The 27,178-nt window shown below is 42.7% G+C and overlaps 1 protein-coding gene across 1 annotated transcript in view; it reads right to left on the bottom strand.

Moving 5' to 3' along the window:
* The window catches only part of ELOVL4 (ELOVL fatty acid elongase 4), a 33,048-nt gene extending 5,870 nt beyond the window's left edge, over positions 1-27,178 (bottom strand). Inside the window, exons 1-4 of the mRNA XM_003796735.1 lie at positions 26,908-27,178; positions 5,022-5,209; positions 3,989-4,069; positions 766-937 (exon numbers count right to left, since the gene is read on the bottom strand). Of these exons, the coding sequence (XP_003796783.1) occupies positions 766-937; positions 3,989-4,069; positions 5,022-5,209; positions 26,908-27,007 (541 nt within the window). The 5' untranslated portion in view covers positions 27,008-27,178. The remainder of the gene's footprint in view (positions 1-765; positions 938-3,988; positions 4,070-5,021; positions 5,210-26,907) is intronic.

The raw sequence follows: 27,178 nt of genomic DNA, 5'->3' as shown, positions 1-27,178 counted from the left end.
TCTACAACATTAACAAGGGTACACAGCCCTCCCTCTGAATAAGAACCAGCGGGGTGAGGTCAGGTCTATGCAAGATGAAATCTCTGGGCCCACAACTATTTCAGATTTTGGAATATGTGCATACACATGAGATAGACAGGATTCAAGTCTAAACCCTAAATTCATTTATGTTCATAAGCACCTTTTACACTAGCCTGAAGGTAATTTCATATAATTTTCAAATAATTTCGTGCATGAACAAAACTTTATGTACAGTGAACCATCAGAAAGCCAAGGTGTCGCTATCTCAGCTGCCATGTGCACCATCTACACTTGTTTGGCATCAGCACCTGCTGTGAGCAGGGAAGACAGGCTGCGGCTGAGGGGCTGGAAGGGCCTTTCCCTGGGAGATGCTGAGTACACAGGTGGTTTGCGCCCACCACACAGGGTCAGGGGTGGAATTTCCCACTTGCATGTCATGTTGGTGCCAAGAAGCTTCCTGTTTTGCAGTCTTTCAGCTGTCAGGTTTTGGATTGGAATGCCCAGCCTGTACCAGGGCAGAGGTGAGCTCTGGGCCTGGACCGAAGATGGAACTTTTGTTTAGACTGAGGGGTTGTGCCATCGTCCCTGTGGATCAGAAGCACTACAACTGTTCCCCACAACAGTACCATTGCCTACATTAGGCTCCGTTTATGCTCATCTCCGGGAGAAATCTTTAGGTAGTAAAGCAGTCACAGACATAAGGCTTTACTTTCTTCCGATTTTTAAAAGTCTGAACATGCTCACCTTGTCCCCCTGCAACCCACTTGATTCCGATCCACCACAAGGTGAACATTGTACAGTGGTGATACACGTGCAGGAAAGAGACTTGGTTGTTTTTCTTCCTCAGGATAAAAAACACTGTGTCCAAATATTCCACTCCTTTAGATACAAAATACCACCACAGAGCAGCAGCTATCTACAGAGAGGAAAAGCACAGTTGTAACACCAGAGTGACACTTCCTAAGGGTTTCTGCTCACTGTAACTGAGTCCAAAATAATCTTCACGGCAAACGTCCAAGGCATAAAACCATTTTATGGCTAAGTAGGTTTAAGACTTAAGCATCTATCCCAGAGGAAAACAGAGAAGAGTCCAGAGCTATGTCTACATGGTGCCAACAATTCAGACACAGCTCCAGCCTGTTACATGGGTGGACGTCACATAGTGTCAAGAAGCTGTGAACTCATCCAGGCTGCCCGGCTTCCCACGGTCTGTCAGAGTCTGCCTCTCTCTCACCGTAACACTGTGCCTCAAAGTGAATATCCGATCACAGCAGTTTGTATCAGGTAGTAATATCTTTTAAATGACAAATTGGAATGAAAAGAACCACAAATATTTCCCAGGTCATAAATATAATCCTGCTTACATGAATAAGTCTTTTCTTTTCCTGGGCTCTAATTAAGACACCAGATGGTGCAGAAAGATTACGTTACCTCTGAGATTAAGGATCCAGGGAGAGGTGACCTCTGTACTGATGCACTAACATTTTTTATAAGAATCCTACCGTAACGATAACTAAAATTTAACTTTCTATCTGTATAGATATTTTTCTCTATAAGATGCATTCTATGCACAAAACAAATAAGGCAGTACCCAGTGAAATCTATTTATAAACGTGTGTTAGGGCCTGACGGGTCCATTCACAGAAAGGCTGAGGCTTATCAGAGTTGAAGGAGCCGGCCTCACTCTGCACCTGCAGCTGGTGGATGTCACGGGCTTTTGCTTGTTTTCTTTTTGTTTTTTGCTTGTTAAAGACATAACTTTAAAGTTTGATGAAAGAGGGAAGAAAAAAGCCATATAAAAATGAAGTCATATTTATAGGTTGAGAATTATTCATTAAATTTGCTTGAGCAATAAATATTATTGTTTCAAATAATAAAAACTGGTTGAAAATAGGCCAGTGCAGCGGCTCACACCTATAATCCTAGTACTCTAGGCAAGAGGATCCTTTGAACTCAGGAGCTCAAGACCTGCCTAAGCAAGAGTGAGACCTGTCTGTACTTAACAACAGAAAAACTTGCTGGACATTGCTGCAGGCTCCAATGTCCCAGCTACTCGGGAGGCTGAAGTAGGAGGATCCCTTGAACCCAGGAGTTTGAGGTTGCTGTGAGCTGTGATGTCACCACAACACCCTAGCATGGGCAACAGAGTAAGACTCTATTTCAAAAAGAAAAATATAAAATAAAAGGTTGAAAATAGGCTTGAAAGTCAACTATTCACAGCAACACTGTAGTTATAGTTAGTTGTTCACTATCGTAATTATATTATTATTATTTTGCAGTTTGGGGGCAGGGCTAGGTTTGAACCCGCTACCTCCAGCATATGGGGCCAGCGCCCTACCCCTTTGAGCCACAGGCGCTGCCCGTAATTATATTTAAAACAAAGTAACCTCACCATTTTGGTACCATTACTTTCATCTAGAAGGAAAGAAACAATGTCTTAGGTTTTTCTCCCCCAAGCTTCTAAAATTTGCCACAGTTCACATATTAATTATAAATATTAATAAATATTAATTCTTCTTAGTTTGCACACCAAAGTGAAAAGTGATACTTCTTGGCTACATAACAATGACACCAAAATGAGCCTCCGCCCAAACATCTGCTCTCCTGCATCAGGGATTAGAGCGAAGGCATCAGGAGGAAGATTTCAAGTGAAATCTGCAAATCGCAGGTTCTTTCTCCTTCTACATTGCAGGTCTCACAACGGCTCATCTTGTAAAGACGGGAACGTCTATACCCATCAGGAGGTCAGGTTCTCAGTGACCAGAGTGGTAGTGCTGAACCTTTATCCTAAATATAGTAATATATTGCCTCATGCAAGGGGTTTTCTCACTGTTCTCCCAGAAGCAGGCAAATCAAAAAACACCTGTCCTCCCTCCTCCCCAAACATGCCAGTCCTCAGCTCCTAACTAGAAGATTCTCTGGCAGTGTGTTGTCAGAGAGAATTTTTTCTTATTTCCTGATCCACAAATCTAAACCGCCCCACCCGCTTCTCTGGGGGTGTTCTCACAGAGTTTCTTTCTTCTTAACCATTTGCTGACATGACTACGGTCTGCCCCCCCCCCCACTAGAACATCAGCTCCACGAGGCTGGGACTTCTCCCGTCTTTCCAGAGTCCCCAGAGGCCCTCACAGTGGACTCTTGAGACATATGTATCAAACGAATGAAACCAGCAATGACCACCAGAGCGGCTGTTTTTCATCAGATGGTAAGTCTTCTAATAGGAAAATGAAGATAGGGACTTAAAACAGTAAGTGCCGTAAAGCAACCTGGTCTTGGGTCTTGATGAATACTGAAATTTGTGTCACCCAACTCACATGCCAGAAAGCTGTTTTTCTCAAGGGAGGCTTCTATACTACATACGCACACATGACGCACACCACAAAACACATGTCTTACGTTCTATGTTACAAGTAATTTTAATAGGAACCACAGTATACAAGAGGAGTTCAATACTTAATAGAATAAGATGGTTTCTTTCTTTCACTCGAACTAAACATTAACTTTATTAATGTAGGTAACTGGAAAATAAAATATGATAACATATTACTGGTTATTTTTCTGCAAATATACTAAAAACAAAATTCGTATCTATACAAATTATGCTATGCTTAATTTCCTAAGTATTACAGTTTGTAAAAACTATTGCTTTCCGCAGACTCGCTGAACAAATGACTTTTTGAGTTTCTGCTTTTGACCCAAAAAGACAAAAATCTAAAAATACCTTTATAAGAAACGAAGACCTTTGTTTTCTAAAGTACTGTCTATAATCCAATACATAATCACTTTCACTCTACCAAATAAAAGAAGATACTGGAAATATAAAACAGATTTTCGATTATGTACTAAAAAGAAACACACAGCTATATTGACTCGAAACAACCCAGTGTAATAATTTCACTACTATATTAAAGTATGTTTTTCACAGACAAGAACCCATAAAATTAAACAGTATTTTTAATGTACTTACCCTGACTTCGTTAACATCATTAGAATAATCCACACTCTGGCAAATATAGCTATATCCTGCATTATAGGACCCCATGAATAACTGGAAAAAGAAATAAAAACACTTAGAGCAAAGTTTTAGTAGACACAATATTACAAATACTACATATAATATGTAACCTCTCAAGTTTCTAAAAAAGCAAAATTTTTTTAAAAAATTTCAAATGTGTTAAATATTTAGTGTCTTGGAATTTCTAAAAGTTATGGTGTGTCATTTTGTTCTATAATTTAAATCTAAATTTAAAGTCACATGTAACGTATTGACTCTCTCTACCATATTAAGAGAAACTTATTGCCACGACTCAGAGATGTTCTGCCTTCACGAGGTTCCATTCTTGATCCAGGGTTACTAACAGGTTAGCAAAGGTATCTAAATGCTCTGCAAAAATTATCTCCCATAACTCTGACAACAATCCTAAAAGGAGCATTTTCCCCATTTATAAAATGGGTCTTGATGAATGCTGAAATTTATATCATCCCTGTAAAATGCGGCTGAGAAAAGTTAAATAACTTTCAATGTCAGAACAGCTAATAAGGTTATTTTAAAATCTAGTCTGTCTGATTCAAAATTACATCCAACTCAATTTTTCTGCCACCCTCATACTACCCAGCTCTTATTTATTTGGGGTGGGAACGAGGTTGGTGGATTATTTCTAATTATCCTACAGGGTTTTTTTGATCCTACTGTTTTAAAAGAGAAAAAATAAAGATGAACTCACCTGATGACTGTATCATCTATTTTGGGTTACATAAAATAATCAAAGCGTTTTTGTCTGACATAGGATCAGAAAGGGTTAAGCAATTGTTCTATATTTTATGTTTTATATTTTTTGTTACCTAAAACAAATTTTTGAAAAATGTCAAAAATTTACTTTTAGAGGAACTAACAGTTATCTGGGGAGACAATAATTACAGTGATGGTCTTGTACATTCTTATTTTAAAAATTTCCAATAACCCCAGAGAATACATTATACAGTGATCTTAATTAACCTACCTCTCTGAAGATAAAAAGGTTAAGCAAAACCATCCCGAAATTATAGAAAATAAGCACTAAACGCATCTGAAAAGGCTCTCGGTCCTTCATCCATTTTGGACCCAGCCACACAAACAGCAGATAGAGGGTGCTTATGCTCAGGGTGGGCCACGGAGACTGCATCAAAGGCCAATTTTCCACACGTTTATCTAAAGAAACAACAAAATAACATAAGATTAATTAAACAGTAGTGTTTTATAAAATACACTGTTAGGAATTAAAATGCTTCCAGTGGACTTCACTATCTGACCAAATGCAGATCACCATCTTTGGAGTCAACAGAGATGTATGGGATAAAAAGCAAAAAACAACACTGACTCCTCCAAGTGGCTTTTGAAAATTAAGTTTTACTTGTTATGTAACACATTCTGTTTTATAGAGAACCTAGAGAAAAAAAGGTAAGAAATAAAGTTCACTGAAAACAGAGAAAATAAACTTAGGATGAAAAATTAATGGAAGACTTCATAGACAATAAATACTTTAAGGAAATACTTGTCTTCCATTTTAGGCATGTGAAATTTATCAGGGCAGCTTGGAAGCGCTCTGTCTGCCCATCCTAAGGCAGGTGAGAGTTGGACTCAGGAGGTGTAAGGCCCAGAGGCCACGCACAGGTGTCTGCAGATACCCCAGGCAGGGGGATGGGCAATGTGTGGAGATTATGTCAGCGCTCATCACAACTCCATCACTTATTTAAATGGTAGTCATATTCAAGACATTTTTCTAACTTTCTCGTTAAGAACATGCATTTATTTTATTACCCATAAATAACAAATTTGTGTGCTTTTCTCTAAAGCTATAAATCACTCAACTTACATCTGTGTATATATACACAATGAGACATATTATTTCAAGATGAATTGATTGTCCATAATATTAAAATATGCAACCATGAATCAATCTTATACTAGGATGCTACAAGTAAAACATTTCTAAGAGAAGCATGATAATGAACTACAAATGAGATTAGCAAAAATTCATCTTTTAATAAGTTATAAATTATTAATCTTAATTTTATATTTCTAAAAGTTAAACATTTAAAAGTTACAAATCTAATGTCTAGCTTATTCTTGGCAATGCAAAACATTTTTATGTTTTTTTTTTGAGAAAAATAATGTATTTTTAAAAAGGAAAAAGAAAATACAAGTTTCCAGAACCCAGCTTAAATGACTGTAACTTAATTGCTGATTATAACAACCCATTTAAACTGCCCTTTTTACTAACGTTATATATACAAAATGATTCTATGTTAGATAAGTAGGTATTAAAATGCATTACTTAAAAACAAATTAAGCTGTTTCTATACACTTTCAATAGAAAATAAAATGCAAGACATAAAACACAACATTTAATCAAATATCTCCAAAGTCAAAAAGCAACATCAATATTTTGTATTTTGGTGGTATTGACTGAGATTTCTCCTTTCGGTCCTGACTGAGCTTATTCGAGTCCTTTCTCTTCTGCTTCTGATTAATCTAGCCAATGGCCTGTCAATTTTGTTTATCTTTCAACCAACTTTTCACTTCATAAATCTTCTATGTAATTCTTTTGTTATCAATTTCCTTTAGTTCTGCTCTGTCTTGGTTATTTCCTTTCTTCTGTGGGGTGTGGGCCATGTTCACTCTTCCTTTTCCAGTTCCATGAGATGATTCATTAGACTGCTGGTTTGTGATCTGTGTGTCTTTTGGATGGGGCATTGACAGCTATGAATTTTCCTCTCAGGACTACTTTAGCTGCGTCCCACAGATTTTGATAACTTGTGTCTCTTTTATCAAAGAATCATTTGATTTCCATCTTAATTTCCTGCTTGACTCAACTATCGTTCAGCAGGAGGTTTAGTCTCTATGACCTTGTGTAGAGATGAGGGTTTCTGTTGGAGTTGACTTTAATTTTATTCCACTGTGGTCTGAGAAGATGCATGGCATAATTTCTATTTTTTTAATTTGTTGAGACATGTTTTGTGGCCTAGGATGTGATCAATCTTAGAGAATGTTCATGGGCTGATGAGAAGAATGTATGTTCCACAAGGCTGTGGGAACCAAACCAGCAACAGAGAACCCAGTTATAAAGCCCTCCTGTATACTGCCTGTCATCTGATATTTGACAACTCAGACCAAAACACACCCCGGGGAAAAAGAATCCCCATTCAATAAATAGTGGTGGAAAACTGGATAACCACATGTAGATGACTGAAATAGGATCCACACTTCTCGCCACTCACAAAAACTAATTCTTGATGAATAACAGACCCAAACCTAAGGCCTGAAACTATAAGAACTCTAGAAGAAAAAGTTGGAAAAACTGTTATAGACATTAGCCTAGGCAAAGAATTTATGAAAACCCTAAAAGCAATCATAGCAACAGCACAAAGATCAATGGGACCTGATCAAATTGAAAGGCTTCTGCACAGCTGAGGAAACAATCATTAGAGTGAACAGACAACCTACAAAATTCACATGCTGTACATGTGATAAAGAGCTGATAACCAGAATCTATCAAGAACTCAAGCAAATCAACAAGAAAAAAGCAAACAACCCCATTAAAAAATGAGTAAAAGATGTGACTTTTCAAAAGAAGACCATCTAATGACACCTAACACACCTAACATGAAAGAATATCAACATCTCCGTCAGGGAAATGCACATCAAAACTACAACAAAACATCTCCTAACTCCAGCAAGTCCCAAAACCACCAACATTGGTGTGAATGCAGAGAGACAGGGACACTAACACACTATGGGTGGGAATACAAACTGGTATAGCCTCTATGGAAAGTAGTATGATGATACTTTGAAAAACTAAAAGTAGGCCTATCATTCAATGCAGCAATCCCACCACTGGGTATTTACCCAAAGGAAAAAATGACATTTTATAAAGCAGACACCTGTGCTCGAATGTTTATAACAGCACAAAAAACTGCAAAGATGCAGAAAGAACCTAAGTGCCCATTAATCAATGAGTGGATTAATAAACTGTAGTATACGTATACCACAGAGAACTACTTGGTCATTAAAAAAGGGTGATCTCAAACCTCTTGTCTAAACCTGGATGTAACTGGAGAGATCTCTTCTGAGTGAAGTATCACAAGAATGGAAAAACAAGCGCCACACAGTACGTACCACATGTACTTACTATTAAATTAGGACTAACAAATCAACACTTACGTGCACATACAGAAATAACACTCAACAAAAATCAAGCAGGTGGGAAGTGGGAGGAGAGGAGGGTAATTCACATCCAGTGGGCACGGTGCTCACTGTCTGGGTGATGGGCACACTTACAACTCTGACTCAAATGGTACAAAAGCAATGTATGCAACCTAAACATTAGTACCCATTAACATTCTGAAATCAAACAATCAGAATAATAAAAGAAGCAACATCAAAACTCTGTTTACAATGAAATCGGAGTTGTTAAAAGGGTGATGTGAAGAAAAACACATACGGGAACAAGAAAAACAGAAAAACTGATTTTATTTCATAGTTTACAAAGGAGTCCTACTATTCATGGAGATTATGGTCATCAAACACATTTCAGAGTTAAAGTAAAATATTTGAAAGCCAAGAGACAGTAGACCCCTCATAGGGGGATCCCTAGAGGTCAGGAGTTAGAGAGCAAGGTGGGCAGTGCACAAGGCCTGTCCCCACAGAGCGTCTCCAGGTTCCCAGCCACAGAGGTGTGCACAGGGAGTCCCAGCCACCCGGGAGGCTGAGATGGGCAGGAGCCATCGAGCCCAGGATATGAGGTTACAGCAAGCTGTGATCAGTGCAGTGTACTCCAAGCTGGGCAACAGAGTGAAACCTTGTTCCTTAAAAAAATAAAAATTAAAAAATGGCATGGCTTTCTTCCGTTAAAGACCTTGTGCCAGTGCCTTCTTATCAGTAATTGTTCACTTTTCTTTAGTGAAATTGTAGCTGCCTATGTTAATTACACTTCTATGACCAGATTGTTTTATGCCGAAGTCCCCCCATAAAATATGGGGTGCTTATTTACTTTGGTGTTTATTTTTCTCTATTATAGGAAAAAAGATGTAGACAAACTCCCTGAAGCCTGGTCCTGGGTCCCAGAGGAATCACCATGGTGCCCTGTTCTTCTCCGTAAACTATAAGGCAGATGCTGTTTTGTGTGTGAGAATCCGATACAAAGAGCAAAAGTGATCTGTTAACGCAAAAATCTACATAACAAGGAAAGGAAGATGAATTCATCTGTGAGACGATTTCAGTTTCTGACATCATGTGTTATTTCTCACCCTTACCACAAGACGGAATTCTGACTGACTTCAAGAAAGTTCTGAGCAGCAAGTAGGAAAAAATTAGAGAAACAGGTCAAAAAAAAATGCCAGAAATTAACATTAAATAAAAACACCTATTCTTCACGATGTATCATGCAGCATGCTTATTGTTCTCTCAAGAGAAAAACTTAAACACAGGACCACCTTTAGGCCTGAGTGTTGGCCAGAATAACGATGATGATGAAATTTAAAAAATAGAGGACGACCAAAAAGAGAGGAGACGTGATTAAGAAGCTGATGACAAGAGTGAGAGTGTGGAGGGTCCAGACAGCAAACAGCAGTCTGTAGAGGCCCCTGGGAACAGCCTGTAGCCCTCTGATGCTGGCTCTCTGTGGTGTGGGGGACCTTACGGACACAGTCTCTGCATAAATCCTGAAGGGGAGAAGCTGAACCACATTAGTACTTCTCCAGTTCAAGTGCAGGTTGTGACACGGCATGTGTGACATCAGGCCACGTCAAGGGACACTGCGCTTTCTAGGATGTCACTAGCATAGTAGCAAGAACCTAGATGATCCCTTACACTTATTTTAAGGGATCTTAAAACTGAAAACTGTACTTTTAAAAATAATTATGAAGAGAAAGAATGGATTAAAAATGAGGAAGACTAGATCAGGACACTGTTAACTGATCAGAGGACCTCCCGCAGGGCAGAGTGCCCGGAGGTCTCTGTTCCGTGCCCCCCCCCCACCATGGCCCAGGATGCGACCCTCCTTTAAACTGGAGTCTCCTGAGGCAGGGACTAGGTCTTTCACTCTTGTACTGCAAGGCCTATCAAGATGCCTAAAATTTATCTGACGAATAAAGATCAGACCCCGTGTTATTATCCCTCTCTTCTGACTCCTTCCTGACAAGTCCAACAGTGCATTCCCTGCAACTCCAAGTTTCTGTGGCGTCCAGCTACCCTCTCCTACAGCTCTGGGTTTTCACCTCGAGTCCACACCACTTGGCTCTGCAGCTCAGCGTCCTCTTCTTTCCTTGCTCACTCCAGGGGAAAGCGGTGCCTCCCTTCTCTGCCCAACAGGGCCAGTCCTGCCTCCATTCAGCAGCCACTGACAGATCCCTGCTTGCAGTCTGTGGAAGCCCACACTTCACACCTGCCCTTCTCGAATCAGCCCTTCCACTTCACAAAAGTCAGACAGCTCTCAAAAACTGCACCTCCTGTGATTATTACTGAAATTACAGTAATTTTCAGCACCCAGACTACAGCACAGGCGTCCTCAAACTACGGTCCACGGGCCACATGCGACCCGCCTAGGACATTTATCCGGCCCGCCAGGTGTTTTTGCCCCTGCTGCCTGTCCTGCTTAGCAGCCAGCCGACTAGTCCTGGCCGGCAGTCCTGCCCGCCAATGGTCTGAGGGACAGTGAACTGGCCTGGCCTCCTGTTTAAAAAGTTTGAGGACCCCTGCTCTAGGTTAACAACCACCATACTAATCCCTGCGGGAAACCCCTGGCTGTCTTTGCGTGCTGTTACATTATACGCATCTTCCCCCATTTCTCTGCATTAATGTTCCTTTAGTGCTTCTGATGAGATTTACATATTCTACACTTACTTTATATGTTTCTTTTTCCATCGAAAGGACTGACTGTGTCACAATAAATGAGTTCACCATTACCAACAGGTCCCCTATGTCTGGAACCAAAAAAGTGTTGGGAAGCTAGAATAGTAAAGGAAAATCAGGAATGCCGGAGCTTTGTGTAGTTTATGTGACCTTTAAATACATTAAAATAATCAATTCTCTATATTTTCATTAACTCAAATGTTTAGGTAAACGTATTTTAAAGCTAAAGTAAATCCTTTAATTCATGTGGGTTACTGTACATTGAAGCCAAATGTAAATTATACATATTAGAGTGACAGAATACATATACATATGCAGATATTCTGGGGAATGCTGGGGACTCACTGAGGTACAAAGAGCCAGGTCACGCTGATTGCATTTGTTGGGTAAAGTCTCTCTTATAATTAGAAGATATATTTTTAGTATGTTATCAACGTCCTAATCTTACACGGTTATCAGTGGGATTTCATGGCAGAGTACAAAGATTGAAATGTGCTTTATGTAACATTCTTGGGAATTTTCTCTTTGGAAAGCATTTATTGAGGGTATCGAACATGGCACAAACATATACTGAGTTGTCGACTCATCAGCTTGTCTGTGTTGTTTTATATTAAGATGTTCATTAACAGGATGTTTATGCCTTCAAGCCTTGATGATTTTGCTCTTAATTTGGAGCCTATTTATTAATAATTTTAAGCCGTACGTGTTATCATGTAAGCCTTTGTCTAAAGAAGAATTGTAAAGTTTCGGATTTAGAGATGATGCCTTTATCTTAAAGTGAGATTGAGAGGTCAGACTCGCCACAGCAGGACAGACGGGAAGGGCCTCGGGCACGAGCAGCCGCCAGCACACCCGGCATCACCGACTTCATTGGGAGGGAGAAAATTTCCCATCAGTTTCTTTCTGAATTAAGGTGCAAATGTTATATTTTAAAACTATTCCTTCAAAGGAAAGAAAATAAGAGAGACCTTCCCAAGCTGCCTGTGCAGGAGGAGTGATGAGGGCTGGGCAGATGTGCGGTGCACTCTTCACCAGAGCAGCCAGACGACTCCTTCATCAGGAGCTGCCTGACAGGCCCGGCCAAGCTGGCACGCTGAGTGGGGGCCGTGCAGACTGGGGAAGAGGACAGATGTTTGCCTTCTCTATGAGAATTTATGTTGATCAGAGAGGGCAGAACTACAGCCAAGGAAAGGTTAGATGGCAGTAAATTTCACAGAAATTCAGAGAATTTTTAACCACTGGGTTTTCCTCCTGTAAGTAGAAGGAGCTGTCTCCTATGATAATAGGTTCCCTCTTCTACTTTTAAACTAATTTTTTTTTTTTCAGACAAGAGTCTCACTCTGTCACCCTGGGCTACAGTGCAGTGGAGTCATCACAGCTCACAGCAGCCTCAGACTCCTGGGATCAAACAATCCTCCTGCCTCAGCCTCCCAGGCAGCTGGGACTGCAGATGGGTATGCACCACCACACTCGGCAAAGTTTTCTATGGTTAGTAGAAACAGAGTCTCGCTCTTACTAGGCTGGTCTTAAACTCCTGACCTCAAGCAATCTTCCTGTCTCAGCCTCCCAGCGTGCTGGGATTACAGGTGTGAGGTGTGCTGTCATGCCTAAATTTAAGCAAACCTAAAGCCAAGTATTAAAGCAAATCAAGCTCAGGAGAAACAGATTTTATTTTAATAATGAAATTACAAAGACACATCATCTTAACCTTTCCATACACTTAAGGGTCAATTCTTTCTCAGGAAATACTAATGAGAATAGTATTCATAAAGTTCAAGCCAAGTGGGACTGATTTGTTTACAAACATTAATTCAGTCAGCAATAATACAATTTCATCTATATTAATAAGCCACATAATAGTTACACAATTATGTTTGTCAACATTCACAAACTTCACTAAAGAAATAAATTATACCTTTATAAAAAATCAGAGGTTCGGCTCAGTGCCTGTGGCTCAAGTGGCTAAGGCACCAGCCACATACACCTAAGGTGGCGGGTTCGAATCCCCAGCCCAGGTCTGCCAAACAACACTGACGGCTGCAACCAAAAAATAGCCAGGCGTTGTGGCGGGTGCCTGTGGTCCCAGCTACTTGGGAGGCTGAGGCAGGAGACTCGTTTGAGCCCAGGAGTTGGAGGTTGCTGTGAGCTGTGATGCCACAGCACTCTACCTAGGGGGACAGCTTGAGGCTCCGTCTAAAAAAAAAAAAAAAAGGGAGGTTCCACCTGAGGGTTTTCTCTTGAACATCCTGCTCCCGCAAGCTTTTGTTCACAATCTGACTTGTACCTGGGGACCACATAGCACCACAGGGCGGAGAAAGCAGAGCTGAAGCCAGACGCCTCCTCAGAGTGACACCTCCACCTCTTGTCACTGGCTAGAGGCAGAGAGGGTGTGACACCTCACTCCCCACCCAGTGTGACAGAGAAGAGTCTTCAATACGTGGTGGCACCAGAAAGGGGAAGCAGGCAGGTTCAACAGCAGACGCTGTGACCTTTTGTCAAAGAGGAGGCACCTGCCCAGCAGACGGTAGGGAGAGGAGCCTTCTGTTTCCAGACGACACTGGAGGGACCTACGCGGTTCCCTCCGTGGGATGACAAGAGACAGGCACAGAGAGTATCTGAGTAGCTGACAGAACTCCCTGGATCAGACAGTGCGGAAGCATGGACAGACACCACTGCAGACCAGCGGCTGTGGATGGGACACACACAGGGCAGAGGGCAGAGAACGGCCTGGAGATGCCTGAGAGGGGCTTACAACTGCGCCCTGGAGGCTGGAATTTGTCCTGCATATCATGAGAAGACATCTGATTAATTTTGACTTTTAAAAGATCATGGTAGAGGAGGTGAGAGTGGCCTGCAGAAGGGGGTATCTCAAGAGGCAGGAAGCAGCTGAGTCTAGACTGCCCGTAACAGTCACACGCTCTTTAAATACCAATTCTCAGGCCTCATCCGTATCTGCAGAATCCAAATCAGCGGGTGAGGCCTGGCACTGTCACCCCAAAGCTCCCCACGACTCTGACAGGCAGTGGCACTTAGAACCCAGATCACGTGAGAACTGATGGTAATCAGGGGCCGCACACAGGACAGGCCAGTGCAAAGGTCTCCAGGGTAAAGTCTGCACACTCTGAGTGCTAGGGCCATGAGAGGCCAGAGCAGAGGAAAAGCAGAGCTAGCCCCACATTTCCAGCCTCGCTGGATGGAGTGTGAAGGGAGAGGAGCAGATGTGGGAGGAAGTGACCGGAGGGCGTTACCATCTCACATCTGAGCCACCTGCCGGACGCTGAGGACAGCATCTGTGGTTCCAGAACTGCAGGGATGTGGACAGGCAGAGCAGACACAGACAGTGCAGACCATCTCCCAGTCTGAGGCCATGGGGACAGAGCATGGACAGGCAGACAATACCACAGGAAGGACTGGACCCGGGATGCTGGGGCAGACCAGGTGACAGGGTCAAGTGAGCCAGAGAAGACCCAGTGACAGGGGCAGACCAAGTGACAGGGTCAAGTAAGCCAGAAAAGCAGGAAAAGAGAAGATGCCACAGAGACCAAAAGAGCAAGACTTCGCCAAGAGGAGGGGAGGGGACAACTACTGCTGGAGAGCCAACTGTCCCCTTCTGTTGTTTCTTTTGCTTGGTGAGGACACAGCTGCCTCACAGACTTGACAGTGATGACAAATGTAGTAATGTGACTGTTCCTGGCACACATGGACGCCGCAGAGTCACTCCGTCCCTTAGCACCTCTGCTCCCTACCCCACATCTTGACACATGTGTATCTTAGGTCAGAAATGATCTGAGCCTTTCTCTTAAAGTCAAGCCCTTCACTGTCTTCTAGAACTTGCCCCATCTACAGAGTTCTTTGTGTTCTGAATGTGGACTCTCACATTAGACTCGTCACTGTTCGAGCCCTCACCACCCAGATGAACAAGCCCCGAGAAGCTGCATGGTACCTCCGGCCATGTGTACCATGGGGGCCGCCTTCAGAGTCTGACACAGAGAAAGAGGTCCCCAAATGTTGGCTCTGTCATTGTCACTATCAGTGAATAAACCTCTCCCTTTCTCTCTTCCAAGAGAAGATTGAGCCAAAGTAAAGACAAATTACTATTAATAATTACATTTTATTTATTTAGGAGAAGAGTTGATGCTAAGAATATTTTATGACTTATATACTGAGAAGGAATACTTTACAATTCTGTATTTATTTGGGAGTTAAATACATAAACATTTTCACAAAATCTGAATTTTTTAATTATGTAGTGAAGCTATTTTTAAAAACTCCTTTTTGGCTTGGCGCCTGTGGCTCAAGTGGCTAAGGCACCAACCACATACACCTAAGGTGGCGGGTTTGAATCCAGCCCAGGCCTGCCAAAACAACAATGACGGCTGCAACCAAAAAATAGCTGGGCGATGTGGTGGGCGCCTGTGGGTCTCAGCTACTTGGGAAGCTGAGGCAGGAGACTCACTTGAGCCCAGGAGTTGGAGGTTGCTGTGAGCTGTGATGCCACAGCGCTCTATCCAGGGCAACAACTTGAGGCTCTGTCTCAAAAAAAAACAAACTCCTTTTTAATAATATAAACCAGATTTTTAATAAAGAATAAAATGCTTGTAATCCAATAGATTTCAAGTAGCCCTAATAACTTCTACTTGTATACAAACAACTGTATTTAATATAACAAATTCCCACCATGTTTACTAAAGCAACTTCCTTAAAAACTTGTTTTTGAAAGGCTATTTTCTTTTAAAGCTTTTTGATTTCTACCAGTTGGAATGAACTATCTTCCCCAAGTAGTCTAAGCTAGTAAATTTTATGTGTATTATCACATCCAAAAAATTAATTAGTAACCTTTTTAATTTTTAGAACATCCAAATTCCTAGAAAAACTAAGTTGAAGAAACAAAAGATTATAGTGGGATACAGTCTTTCAGGGTGACAAGCTAAGTCACGTGCAGCAGAGGCAGCTTGATACAGGGGCAAGGGACAGGCCCGAATTAAAAGCCAGGTTCTAGCTCAGCCACTTTCCAGCCCTTTGCACGTGAACCTGAGACTCTCCCCACCACTTCCCTATATGCAAAGTAGCGTTTCAACAAGATTATCTAAATCATTGCCCTTTCAGTTCAGGGAAAATGAGTAACAGTTACCAATTAATGTAGGATGATTCTAGAAGATACGTGAAATCTCTGTTAGATAACAATTAAACATTCTATACAAATCTATGCCCTCATTTGGTCTTTAAATTAATAACAGAAGCACATTTAAAATGTGCTTTGAATAATATGCTTTTTCATAATAGTACACAGTAGAAGACTGTACCACAATCAGTACACTCCAGTCCCTTGCTATTCTGAGTATGGTCCATGCACCAGCTTAAAAAGCACAACCTGGAAGCTTACAAGAAATGCAGCGTCACATTTTAAAACAATAACTAAGAAAATGACATGAAGGCTTTGTTAACCAGTTTGATGGAAATGTTTCGGATTGTGTGTGAAAACCCCACACTGTACCCCAGAAGTGCATTAATGTACATAGTTACCATTCAATAAAAAAAAAAAAAAGAAAGAAATGCAGTGTCTCAGACCCCCCCCAGAACTACTGAGCCAGCACCTAGATTCTAATAAGATTCCACAGTGACGTGACACAGTGGTCTCAGAGGCACTACTGGGTCTACTTGGAAATGTGAACCTACTTTATACAGCATACAATCAAAAGTTACATGAAAACCTGTTTCATTTGCTCCTGGATTCTACCTAAATAAATCAGCTCCTTCTTCTTCTAACAGAATGTGCATAGTTCTCACCTCCTGTAAACTAAAGAACAGGAGTCTGACAAACCCTCACTGCTGAGCAGCTTCAGAGTGTACTCAAGACACCAAGAGGTCTGCATTACACATGATTCTACGTTGGAAGAAGAGAAAAAAGAAGAAAAAGAAGTCTGTATCATACATCACTGCTATTTATCCTTCTTTAATAAGCTAAAACCAAAAGCTGCAAATTAACTCCTTTTTAAAATGTCTGGCTATTAATCACTTAGTAAGTGACACTGTGCAAACTCCATTTGCCTTCCCTCACTCGGCCACCACAAAGGTCACCCGCTGTGGATCGTCACCCTGCACATGAACCACACCCCCAGGGACCTGGGCTTCACCTTGAGGAGCTGGTTGCATCCTCTTCCATTGCAGACACCACCAATGGTGGTGGTGGAGTGACAGTCTACTCCCCGCGGAGCCTCTGTAACAACGCCTGACACGAGAATCCTCAAACATATGTTAAAAGAAATTTTTGATGAAAACGTAGACAACTGTTGTCAAGAAGAGTCTGAGAAGGATCTTACCTCTGCGAGGGGGGGGGGTAAACTAAACACCACCTCAAGGCCTCTCCTAGGTTTGAGTGTAAAACCTGACGCTCATATATTCCTCAAGCCAGGTGGGCACTTGTGTGTCAGGGAGGTGGAAAGGGCAGGACTGGCAGAGAAGGGCCTTGCAGGTGCACCCAGGACAACCTGGGGCGGGCACTGCAGCACCAGACTCTGCAGGTGGTGGGTAAACAACACTCTGCTCAGTCTCTGTGTCGTCAGGAGGACTAATGGTAAACTTCTGTTCTGACTCTATATGTTCGAGAAAGAAGATGGAAGGTTTGTGTCTGGAAGAGCACCTGGATGAAAGGGAGGGAGGGCAGCCTACGCAGGAGCACAGAGGTGGGCCAGACAGGGTCAGAGCGTGATGTGCAGGCAGAGGGCACTGGGAACCTCACCCGCCTGGGAGGGGAAGACTGCGGTGGCGCAGGTGCAGGGGCAGGCCACCTGATGGCAGGTCAGCACAGGGCTAAACCAGGAGGCCAGAGACTTCTCATCTTACTCAGTCGTACTGTACTCACCCAAGAGTCGTACTGTACTCACTGAAGGAATGGAGGGAGGAGCTAAAAAACAGAGGGAAAAAGTTTGAAGTTTGTCTGAACAGCAATCACAGTAATGGTAGAAGTGACAGAAATTATAAAATTTCTACTAGAAAGCAGATAAACAAGGATGAATTCAGAGATCCTCCTGCCAAGGAGAAAAGACAACCCAGATGAGGAGAGGGAATTGACACATAACTCAAGCTGAAGGCACCACTCTGAGATCGCACGTGGGAGGGTCAGCATTAGATGAGTAAGATCCACAGAGAATCATTTGCTCACCTGGAAAACGGGGTAGCAACAGTTCCTAGTCCAGAGGAACATGAGGAGTAAACGTGATACTGCATAGAAAGCACTGGACACGCCGTTAGCAAGTGCCTGGTAAATGTTCACTACTATTACTAGACAGTAAAACAGTGTTTGTTAAATGAATCGGTAGGCTATCCTGTGTTATAAAAGGTTCTTGTCTGCTGCTACTTTTCCAGTTGTGTAGATTTAGGTCTATTTATTCATCTATTGATGGCTGAATAATACCCACCTTGTAGAGAAGCTATGAAGATTAATGTAAGGTGTGTAAAATGCACTGCTGCAGCATCTTACAGCCCACAACGGTCCTATCCTAAAGCTCAGTAAGTGATAGTAAGTCTCACCAAGTGCAGCTGCTATCGGAATGTGTGACCTAAAAAAGTGATATTCGTAAAAGCATGGGGGGGGGGGAAGCAACAACACCAAGGAATATAACCTCTATCAACAGAGACCCGTGAAGACCAACGGCTCCTACCTGGAGAGCCGAGACTGGAAGGCAGGCAAGCAGCTTCCTTCTCTCCTTATTCCCACATTTTTCTGGGCTCCTCAGCAAATAGTAGTCATAAAACTTCCTCCCTGTAAAGATCTGGGAGTTACAAGTCCAAATGTCTACCCAGTGCTGCCAATAATCTCAAAACTTGAAAACTGAAATGGTATTTCCCTTCAGCAAAAAAGGCTGAAGATACTTCTGGATGTTGTGAGTGTGTGTGTTAACAGGAACTTCAGTCAAAACCTCGTGGCTCTAACAGTTATATAAATTGAACACCCACTGCATAAAATACTGTTAGTCCTGAATTTATTATCCTTTCCCTAATTAACAATAGTCTCTAGTTCTTGCATTATGCAATTTGTCAAACACTTTTCATAATTCACTTTGAATATACTTTCTTTTACATTCCTACTAGTTCATCATAAAAAGTCAACTTCATTTTCTCTGCCTGTCACTTCTCATATTGTATATGTATTCATAGACATGGTCTAAGTATACGAATCCATAAATTTACATAAATATCACTTTTTGGTTTAATTTCACAGATCAGCCTTCTCGGTACCTTTGAGCATTTCAATGTCTTTCTTTAGACTACCTCTGGTGGTATCAGTACTCTGTCCACATTTAGTATTCTAAGTGATAATACTCTATCACTTAAAGTAGCAGCATAAGAAAAAATAAAATGAGAGAGATACACGGGTCAGAGGCTGATCATTTCTCTCCTGCTTGTCTAGTGCAATGGGAAGAAGAGACAAGACAATGTGTAAATTATCTGACTTACATAGATCTCAGGGACTTCTAAATACATGGAAATAACACCGTGCAGACGCACCTCCCAGGACTGTGGAGAAGTTCTTGATAAACTGTCTCCCTTGTGAGCTGCCACTGTCTAGGCACTTGGGTACTTTTTAATGCTAAAAACTACGTATCACCTTTACTTATTTTCTATGTATCCTCTTTATAAAGCCATTTTACTTTATGCTAAAAACCCAAAAGAATCAACTATTTTACCATCAAACACCGAAGATCATTTCTTCATTTTATGTGCTATTAATTATATAATATAGGAAATTCTTTATAATAAAAGACATAAAATTAACAAGCTCAATCATTTTTAAGTATACAACTCAATAGTAGTAAGTATATTCATATTGTTGGCCAATCAATCTCTAAAACTTTCTTTTATCTTACAAAATTGAAACTCTACATCCATTAACAACTGTGACAACTCTCACTCTACTGTGTCTGTCTGAATGGGACTTTAGAGGGTCCAAATAAATGGAATTGCAATTCCACATGGATCATCGTCTTTTTTGGACAGGATTATTCCACTTAACGTCCTCAAGGTTCATCTACGTTACAGTGTATGTCAAAATGCCCTTCCTTTTTAAGGATGAATAATGTCCCATTTTATGTGTATCCCCATTTTGCCTGTCCCTTCCTCCATCAATAGACATTTGGGTTATTTCTGTCCCTTGGCTATTTTGAATAATGGTGCCACAAAGGTAAGAGTGCAGAAATGTGTTGGTGCCGAGGTTTTCATTTGATAGACAAATAAAAATGAGCACAGAGAAGCTTGCTCCTTTCAATAGTGCAATTCAAAATCACAAATGCTTTCATGCGATTACAGTTGACAGCGAGTAACCAATTCCTTCAGTGGATTAATGCATTTGTCTTTCAAATCCCAAGGCTTATATTCTAATTAAAATATAAATAAAATACCATGCCAATGTACTTGTTTACAAGTGCCAAAATTCCATGAAGAAAAACATATGACATAATATTTTTTAAATTAGTTAAGGAACATATTTAGACCAAAGCCATTTACTTTATTTTCCCCCTTTCTGTGAGACCTTGCATATTTTTAGCAATTTTACAAAAATGCTAAGCCTTATTTCCAAACTTAAGTCAGAAATGCATATATATATAGTGCCTATAACAGAAAACCTTTTGGAACGACGTACAACATTTTATATTTTCCAAAGAAAAAACATGAAACAAATAAAATTAAGTTTAAACTTATATCTAAGCCATTATTTGAGGACATACTGTGAGGATTCGACAAAATAGTTGCAGAGATTATGCAGTTCAACCCACTCTTGGTATAGGCAGAAACAAGAGACTCAACAAACACATAATAAGCCATTTCAGAAGTGGCATATCGCTTAATAAATGGAGTGGACTTTATTCTTTAACATTATTGCTTACTATTTCTAACAAAATAGTTAATTCTTCGTTATTTGAGAACTGCTTAGCTAATTACATTGGTATGGTGCCATAGCAACACCCAGGGTGCTACTTCAAGGGCAACGTTTAAATATGTTTCTTTGTTCCTCTACTCCTCGGCCTGTCTCTTATACAGCACCCAAGAAAAAGTAAAATGACCACATATGAATCTGTTATTTCTACTGTTTGCAAAGCGTTAATAACAGTTTTTTTATATCTGAATTACTGTATGAAATAGGTTTTTAATTTCTGATTAATGTATGTTTATTTGAAATTGTTTTAATTTGAAAAATAAAGTGGTGCCTAGATGTAGAATTACAGAACGAGGCAGGACCTTAGAGATGATCTAATTCAGGTCATCCACAGACGAAAAACACTGTAAACTGAAAAAATTAACTTGTCCAAATTCTCACAACTCATTAGCAATGAGGGGGCCTAAAACCCAGGCCATGTGGGTCCCAGGGCAGAATTCTCTGCACTCGCCACACCACACCGCTCTGCTCATTCCTATACACACAGCGGCACTTCTGCACAGACAATGAGGAAGAAACAACACTTTGTGTGATTTTATATCTTTTGAAATCTTGAGTTTCTATCTCTGTTTTGTGTTACTAAATGATTTAGTGGTTTGATTCATTCACTAAATGTAGTCAACATCAATTGAATTTATGGCAAACTGGTAATAAATATCATTAAAAATAACTTTCTGTAATTTAGTGTAGTCTAAACTTTATTAGTGTTTGGCAACCAGAATATATCACAATTCAAAATTATGCCCGATTAAAGGATCATCTCTTGAAACACACCAAATCAACAAGTAAGTGTGATACTCCCTGTGTTGGAGAGAAAAATAAAAAGGAGTTGAAAGAGTAAATAATAATGAGGCCGTGAACACTTCAGGAGTAAAGTCAGGAACAGAACGGCCCAGGGAGAAGAGAGAGGCTGCGGGTTTAGGGGGAACAAACTGCTCCAGGCTACTGAGGACTAGAAAGGCTTTGGAAGGTGGCGACTGCGTGGTTCTGGCAGAAGCTTATCTGGAGAGGTGACCAGAGGAAAGGTAAGTGAAGGCAAGGGCACAGGTGTGAAGAGAAGCACCTGCTACTCACTTTACTGTCCAGCTGGCTGGAGCCGCAGGTGCACGGACAGGGAACGTGACCAGTCAAAAGCTAATATGGACACTGGTTTGAAAGGCCACGGATTCCTCCCCCTCTGTTCTAAAAGTGCAAATCTGTGAGATTTAAAAGTATAGAGAGCCGAATCCATTTTCATTCTAAAGGGAAATAAAACACCCCCACCTTTGATTTGGTAACACACAAAAATATCCTGATACTGAGGAAAGAAAAGCTGTAAAACGCAGACGACAGACTCCGCGCACGACTCATCTCTGCGCTAACACAGGCTCTGTTCAGAGTAAGTGGCTCAGTAAGTGAAAAATAACATTTACATTAATCATGTGAAATCACTCCCAAGTGACACTGTCATATGACTTGGGAAAAAGAAAACAAATTCAATTTTAAAAGGATGACCAAACGCTCTGTGGGCCTTAAGATGACAAAGCCACTGTGTGACATAACTTTGCACACAATTCTTAAATCTTTGTCTCCCTAAGCCAAAGGGTCTAACTGCATAAACCTGCGTCCCCATGCAAGCTTGGCGTCTGCAGGGTCTGCCGCCCTAGATCCCACCTGCCGCGGCACACTCCGTCTCTGCTGTCACTGGGGAGTGGACGAGAGCATCATTTGAAGCTTAGGAGTCTGCTGCCAAAAGTCAGAGCATGGTGAAGGAAAAAAGTGAAAGGCAAATAAACCTACCACAAAACCCCCCAAATGGCAGGGGCCCCCTCTGGGGCCCGGCATCCCTGAGACACATGCACCCAGCTTATGGGAGGCGAGTTAACCATCCCCTCCCACTAACCCATGTTTCAGCAAACCTGGATGACTCACTGGCCCTTAAGCACATTCCCGGTTTCAATGGTTTGCAGCCAAGCGGCTCCCCTTGCCGTGATACCCTCTGCCCTAGCCCATCTCCCCAAATACTGTCCCCGTTCCCGCATCAGCTTCTCATTCAAGAGCAGGGAAAGGAGCCCGTGGTGAAACAGCTAAAATGTTCTGGAACCAAAGCTTCCATACTCCTCACAACTCAAGAGCAAGGGGCAGGTGGCAGAAGCAGACACGAGAAGAAGGACTTGCTGACCCTCTGTGGCCCCCACTGGGCCTGAGTCTGAACACTCACACCGCCTTCACACTATGATACTGACGAAAACAAAGGACAAGGGACCCCCAGACCTTGTAGGCTGCTTGAGGGCAGCAACCAAGTTTCATCCTTCTTTGCCTAGAACTGCACCTGCCGGGGCAAGTGAGCATGGGAAGAGTGAAGGACACTCCACACCTGCCTCCCAGACCCTGCCGCTGTCCAAGGAGGCCTCCCTCCTCCTGAAACACTCATCCCTCCTTCCTTCTGCCACTTCTTTTCCAAAGAGAATTCAAGGACCAAGCCAGGCAAGGCCTTTAGGCACCAACCTCAACTGCTAAGTAGATGTAATTTTTTTTTCACCAAAATTTGAGGTACCGTATTGGTGAACAGAGGGGCAATGGCCAATCCCTCCTCAACCAAGAGACATGTACACCCATGCCATGAACGACAGCTACTGCTGAAAATGAGGTCAGGAAGAAACCCAGCTGCTCAGGAAACACCTGGCTTTCATTGCAACATCCTCAGTAACTGTACAGGAAGCGTCCGTGCTAAATGTTGGGTCACAAAAAATATATAATAAACATTTATTTGAAAAACAATAAATGCAGTAGACAAGTTACTCTGGGTATTTATAGATTGGAGAATACTTAGATTCTCTCATCTGTTTAAAAAAATTGATATACAACGTTTCTTAATTAGATATACACTCTGAGCCTAGGATCCCAGTCCTAATAATTTTAGTGCACTCATAAAGTGAAAGAATAAAAGAAAAAACCAACCGCAAGCACATCAGAGTACCCACTCCAACACCCTCAGCTGGTATAAAGTCCCACACCAGTCTGTACTTTCCTCTAATATAAACCAACATCACCTTCTTCATTGAAAATACCTAAATCTACTATATTTAAAAATTACTTTTGCTGTTTTCTAAAAGTACAGCTCCTGGCTCCTGTGCCTGTAGCGCAAGTGGCTAAGGCACCAGCCACATACACCAGGGCTGGTGGGTTCGAATTCAGCCTGCCAAACACCAATGACAACTATAACCAAAAACCAGCTGGGCGTTGTAGCCGGCACCTATAGTCCCAGCTACTTGGGAGGCTGAAGCAAGAGAATCACTTAAGCCCAGGAGTTGGAGGTGGCTGTGAGCTGTGATGCTATGGCACTCTACCCAGGGTGACAACTTGAGGCTCTGTCTCAAAATAAATAAATAAATATACAGCTCTTTCAAACTTTCAATTCCATTGTGTAAAATGTTAAAGATATAGTAAAAATAACATTTTCAGTCTTAATACATTACGTATTTGCTAGACAGATGTCTTAATACATCTTTAGTCTTAATACATTACGTATTTGCTAGTCTTAATACATTTTCAGTCTTAATACATTATGTATTTGCTAGACAGATGTAATAATACCTTACGTATTTTCAAAGACAGGTGTCTTTGAAAAGCCCAGTTTTAATACATTGCTTTGGAGATGTTGTATTAAATAGTACCATTTGATATAATAGCACAAAACAACATTTTTCTAGAAACTTCTTGTCCTAGGGCAAAAATCTCTTGGACCATCCAACATAATCCACAAATCTGTAACTATTCCTGTGTGAGAGTGCAAAGTAGATACAGTTTCCTTGCACTCAGGTAGAAACCTCAGTGGAGAGAGTCATTTAATGAACTAATTAGTGAAAGAGAAAGAAAGACCCACAGCCTGAGGAAGGGGCCCCTCCAGGGCATGGGCCCAGCTCCTTTCTGAACTCCCTCAAAGATGTGCAGCCTTCCCCCTGCTCGGAACCTCCTTCCTCTCCTGCCTAGTGTTATTTCCCCCTCTTTCCAAACATCTGATTCACTGACTTTTCTTCAACTTCACCTAATAAGCCACTTTCAACTTTGCTCCCCTCGGATTTTCAGGAAATGATGCTGAGAATCCAAGCAGAGTGATGAGTCAAGGGAAGGGAAGATGGAGAGTGAGGCCAGGGGACACCACTTCAGGTCTGAACCTAAAACACGCTCTTCCTTACACAGCAGGAAGGCAGGGCAGGCCGTGCCCACTAAGCCTCTCTGTGGTTAAGAAATACCATCTGCCTACTAACTAAGGCAGCTTGTCCCAGAGAGCAGGGAAGCAGTCTCAGGTTTCGTAAGTGGATAGGCAGAGCACCGCAAATACCTTTCCCTAGACGTGCTCCTGAGAGGTCACTTGTGTTCCAGCGGCTGCTCTCACTGCTCGGGGTCACCTGCAACATTTCATTATTTCATATGTCCCTCCCAAGCTTTCACGTGAGGCAACAGCACAAAGTTTCCTATTTCACTGGTGGCGTTTTTACACAAACATCAGGAAAGAAGTACCTGGTACAGAACACACTTTGTGTTCTATCTGTGCTCTCTATTTTTGTCTGAGACTCTGGAGATGGGAAAGCTCCGGGATAGAAAGAGAATGACAGGCAGGATGAGAAGGACGGGGTGTGGCTCTGGCTGTAAAGAGATGAAGAGCCTCAACGTCGTCTAACTCCTAGTATGCAAAGTGAATTACCCGGCAGAGCTTGTCTGATATTCAGCTCCGCATGGCTGTGTAATGGGGAGCCTGATGCAATGTTTAAGAGCTTGAATCACAGAGATGAGGAGAAGGGCACGTCTGCCCAGTTTGTGCAGGTACCATTTATCACACATTGGAGAAAAACTCAAGAACTCCATAAAAAATTGCCTTTTAACCGTTTTCATTTGTAATGACGTATTAAATGACCTATTTCCCAGTGTCAAATTTAAGATCTCATTAAAAAAAAAAAGCAAAATACCTTTCTGAAGAAGCGAACATAGCATCCATGGCAGAGAATCATTTTGTGTGACCCAGAAATATTCCCAGCAAACGCACATCTATCCCACACCCCAGGTTATACGCCCGCTGTTATCACTGTTCACTCAACAGCAGCACAGACAAACACTGTGGGGATAACCGTCGTCTCTAGGGAGCAAAGACAGAGTCACACTGCAATGGGATTCCTCCCTGACGGGATGCTGCCTGAAACTGCAGAAGAACCGGGAAGATTTGCATCTCAAGAGTACTCTAACAAAGAACTTCTAAATGCTTTAAAACCAAAAGCAGCGAAGCAAATGAAATAAATGACAAAATATAAAATCTCCCACTATCACAAGTGGGCACTAGGAAAGCTGCGTAACGCAGCCCACGGACAGAGCTTCCAAACTAACTCCAACAGCTAAAGGGAAAGTTCGCTGATGTAAGAAAACCGCACAGAGGCAGACTCGGGACAACCTCCGGGCGCCGCCCTGGAGACCCCCTTCCCAAGAATGGTCGCTGCTTCCCCGCGTTGTAAGACCCCCCCACACACCGCACTGCAGTGCGCAAAGCCGTTGCAGACAATTACTTCACATATATTTGCTGCCGAAAAATGCCTCCGAAACTAACATTCTTGAAGGTTCAAGGAGCCAGACAATGCCATTTTAGGGTTCAGTCCAAATTACATTACAGACGGATGAGCTGGACAGAATATTAGCAGGGCTGGGTCAAGAAGGCAGCGAGCATGGGAGGCCTGCTGTCTCGGCCCTGTCCCCGCCGTCCCTCCCCGCCGCGCATTACCGAACATTGAACCTGCAGCATCTGCGCGCAAGGCCGGGCCGCGCGGGGAGCCGGGCGTGGGAGCGCCGGGTGGGGCGGCTCCGCGGAGCCCTCGGCCGCACCGGCTCCACCTGCTCCGGCGGCTCCCGCACCCGAGCGGCCGAGGAGGGGCGGGGGCGCCCGCAGGAACCGCGCGGGGCGGGGGGCTAACGTTCGGGCCGGACGCGCACGGCCGCCGCGCCGCAGCATCCCAACAGCCGGGCGCCGGGGCCGTCCCCGAGTCCCCGCGCGGCAGCGGCCCGCAGGCCCGGGCGAGGACGGCGAGCAGCGCCCTACCTGCGATGGACCAGGTCCAGCGGTAGAACTCCACCGTGTCGTTGAGCGCCGTGGACACCACGCTCAGGACGCTGCCCGGCTCTGAGTCCAGGAGCCCCATCGCGGCGATCGGGAGGCGCTGGCGGCGACGGCAGGAGACAGCGGAGACCCCGCAGGAGGATCGACCTCGCAGGCGACGGCCGAGGGGGCGGGCGGCGGCCGGCGACCCCTCTCAACGGCGGCGGCCCGGCTCCGTCGTCCCCTCCTCCGCGGAGCGCCGCAGCGGCTGGGA

This window comes from Otolemur garnettii, unplaced genomic scaffold (assembly GCF_000181295.1).
Source record: "Otolemur garnettii isolate 467f Iridium unplaced genomic scaffold, OtoGar3 scaffold00107, whole genome shotgun sequence".
NCBI classification, from domain to species: Eukaryota; Metazoa; Chordata; class Mammalia; order Primates; family Galagidae; genus Otolemur; species Otolemur garnettii.
Note: the sequence above shows the minus strand (reverse complement) of the source record. Positions and strands in the feature narration are given on the sequence as shown.